The sequence below is a fragment of the Plectropomus leopardus genome, unplaced genomic scaffold (assembly GCF_008729295.1).
Source record: "Plectropomus leopardus isolate mb unplaced genomic scaffold, YSFRI_Pleo_2.0 unplaced_scaffold20904, whole genome shotgun sequence".
NCBI lineage: Eukaryota > Metazoa > Chordata > Actinopteri > Perciformes > Serranidae > Plectropomus > Plectropomus leopardus.
In genome coordinates this window covers 1-1,285 of record NW_024622611.1, presented here as the reverse complement: position 1 = coordinate 1,285, position 1,285 = coordinate 1, and the positions used below count along the sequence as shown (strand labels likewise).

At 45.9% G+C, this 1,285-nt stretch overlaps 1 protein-coding gene across 1 annotated transcript; it reads left to right on the top strand.

Moving 5' to 3' along the window:
- Positions 1–176: 176 nt before the first annotated feature.
- LOC121965622 (gastrula zinc finger protein XlCGF8.2DB-like) lies at positions 177–1,272 on the top strand (the record flags this gene model as incomplete). The annotated part of the gene is made up of 1 exon (XM_042515756.1): positions 177–1,272. A coding segment is annotated over one exon (1,096 nt), but the record flags the coding sequence as incomplete, so codon positions are not given.
- Between the last annotated feature and the right edge of the window lie 13 nt (positions 1,273–1,285).

Genomic DNA, 1,285 nt, shown 5'->3' with positions numbered 1-1,285 from the left:
GCAGGCATTATTTCTCCTTCCAACGGTCAATCAAAGCAGGACCGATGAGGTGGTCTTAACAAGGCTGAGACTGGGTCTTTGTGGTCTTGCCAGCTATTTGCAAATCATTGACAAACCTCCTGATGGTCTGTGTGTGTGTGTGTGTGTGTGTGTGTGTGTGTGTTTCTTTATTCTCAACAGACGTCCAGCAGCTGTTGGGGGTTAAAGGAGAGGTTCCTCCTGAGCAGCAAGAGTGTAGCTCCAGTGTGGACCAGGAGGACCCAGAGCCTCCACACATTAAAGAGGAGCAGGAGGAGCTGTGGAGCCGTCAGGAGAAACAGCAGCTTGAAGGGCTGGAGGAGGCTGATATCAAGTTCACACTCACTTCTGTCCCTGTGAAGACTGAAGACGATGAAGACAAAGCTCAGTCCTCACAGCTTCATCAAAGACAAACTGAACAGATGGAAACAGAAGCTGATGGAGAGGACTGTGGAGGACCAGAACCAGCCAGGAACTCACATCCAGATAGTCCTTTACAACCAGTTAGTGAAGACGAGACCTCGTACTCTGAACCTGAGACTGATGACAGCAGAGACTGGGAGGAGACTCAGGAACCTCAGTCAGGTTTAAACTCTCCAAAAACCAGTAAAGCACCTGTCAGTGATGAGGAATTTTATACTGTAAACACACCAGTTAGCTCCTCTGAATGTGCCGGAAACTTCATCCCCGGGGGACATCTGCAGGACTACACTGGAATCCAAACAGGAGAAAAACAGTTTACCTGCTCTGTTTGTGGCAAAACATTTGGACGAAAGGCGCATCTGAACGAACACTTAACCATCCACTCAGGAAGGAAACCATTTCCTTGCTCCGTCTGTGGTAAAAAATTATCTCGAAAGTACAACTTAATTGCTCATATGAAACTTCATTCGGAGGAAAAACGTTTGAGCTGCTCTGTTTGTAAAGTTAAGATCCAGTGCCAAAGCAAGTTGGTCAAACACATGAGTACCCACACAGGAGAGAAATCATTTCGTTGTTCCGTTTGTGGTGAAGTATTCTCACATCGTCGTAATCTGAGGCGACACTCGACCGTCCATACAGGAGAGAAACCATTTAGTTGTTCAATTTGTGGTACAAGGTTTTCACAAAATTCAGATCTTAGTCGACACTTGACTATTCACACAGGGGAGAAACCATTTAGTTGTTCAGTTTGTGGTAAAAGATTCTCACAGAAGGTGACAATGAAACGACACTTGAACGTCCACACAGGAGAGAAACCATTTAGTTGCAGCGGTTGTGACAAAAA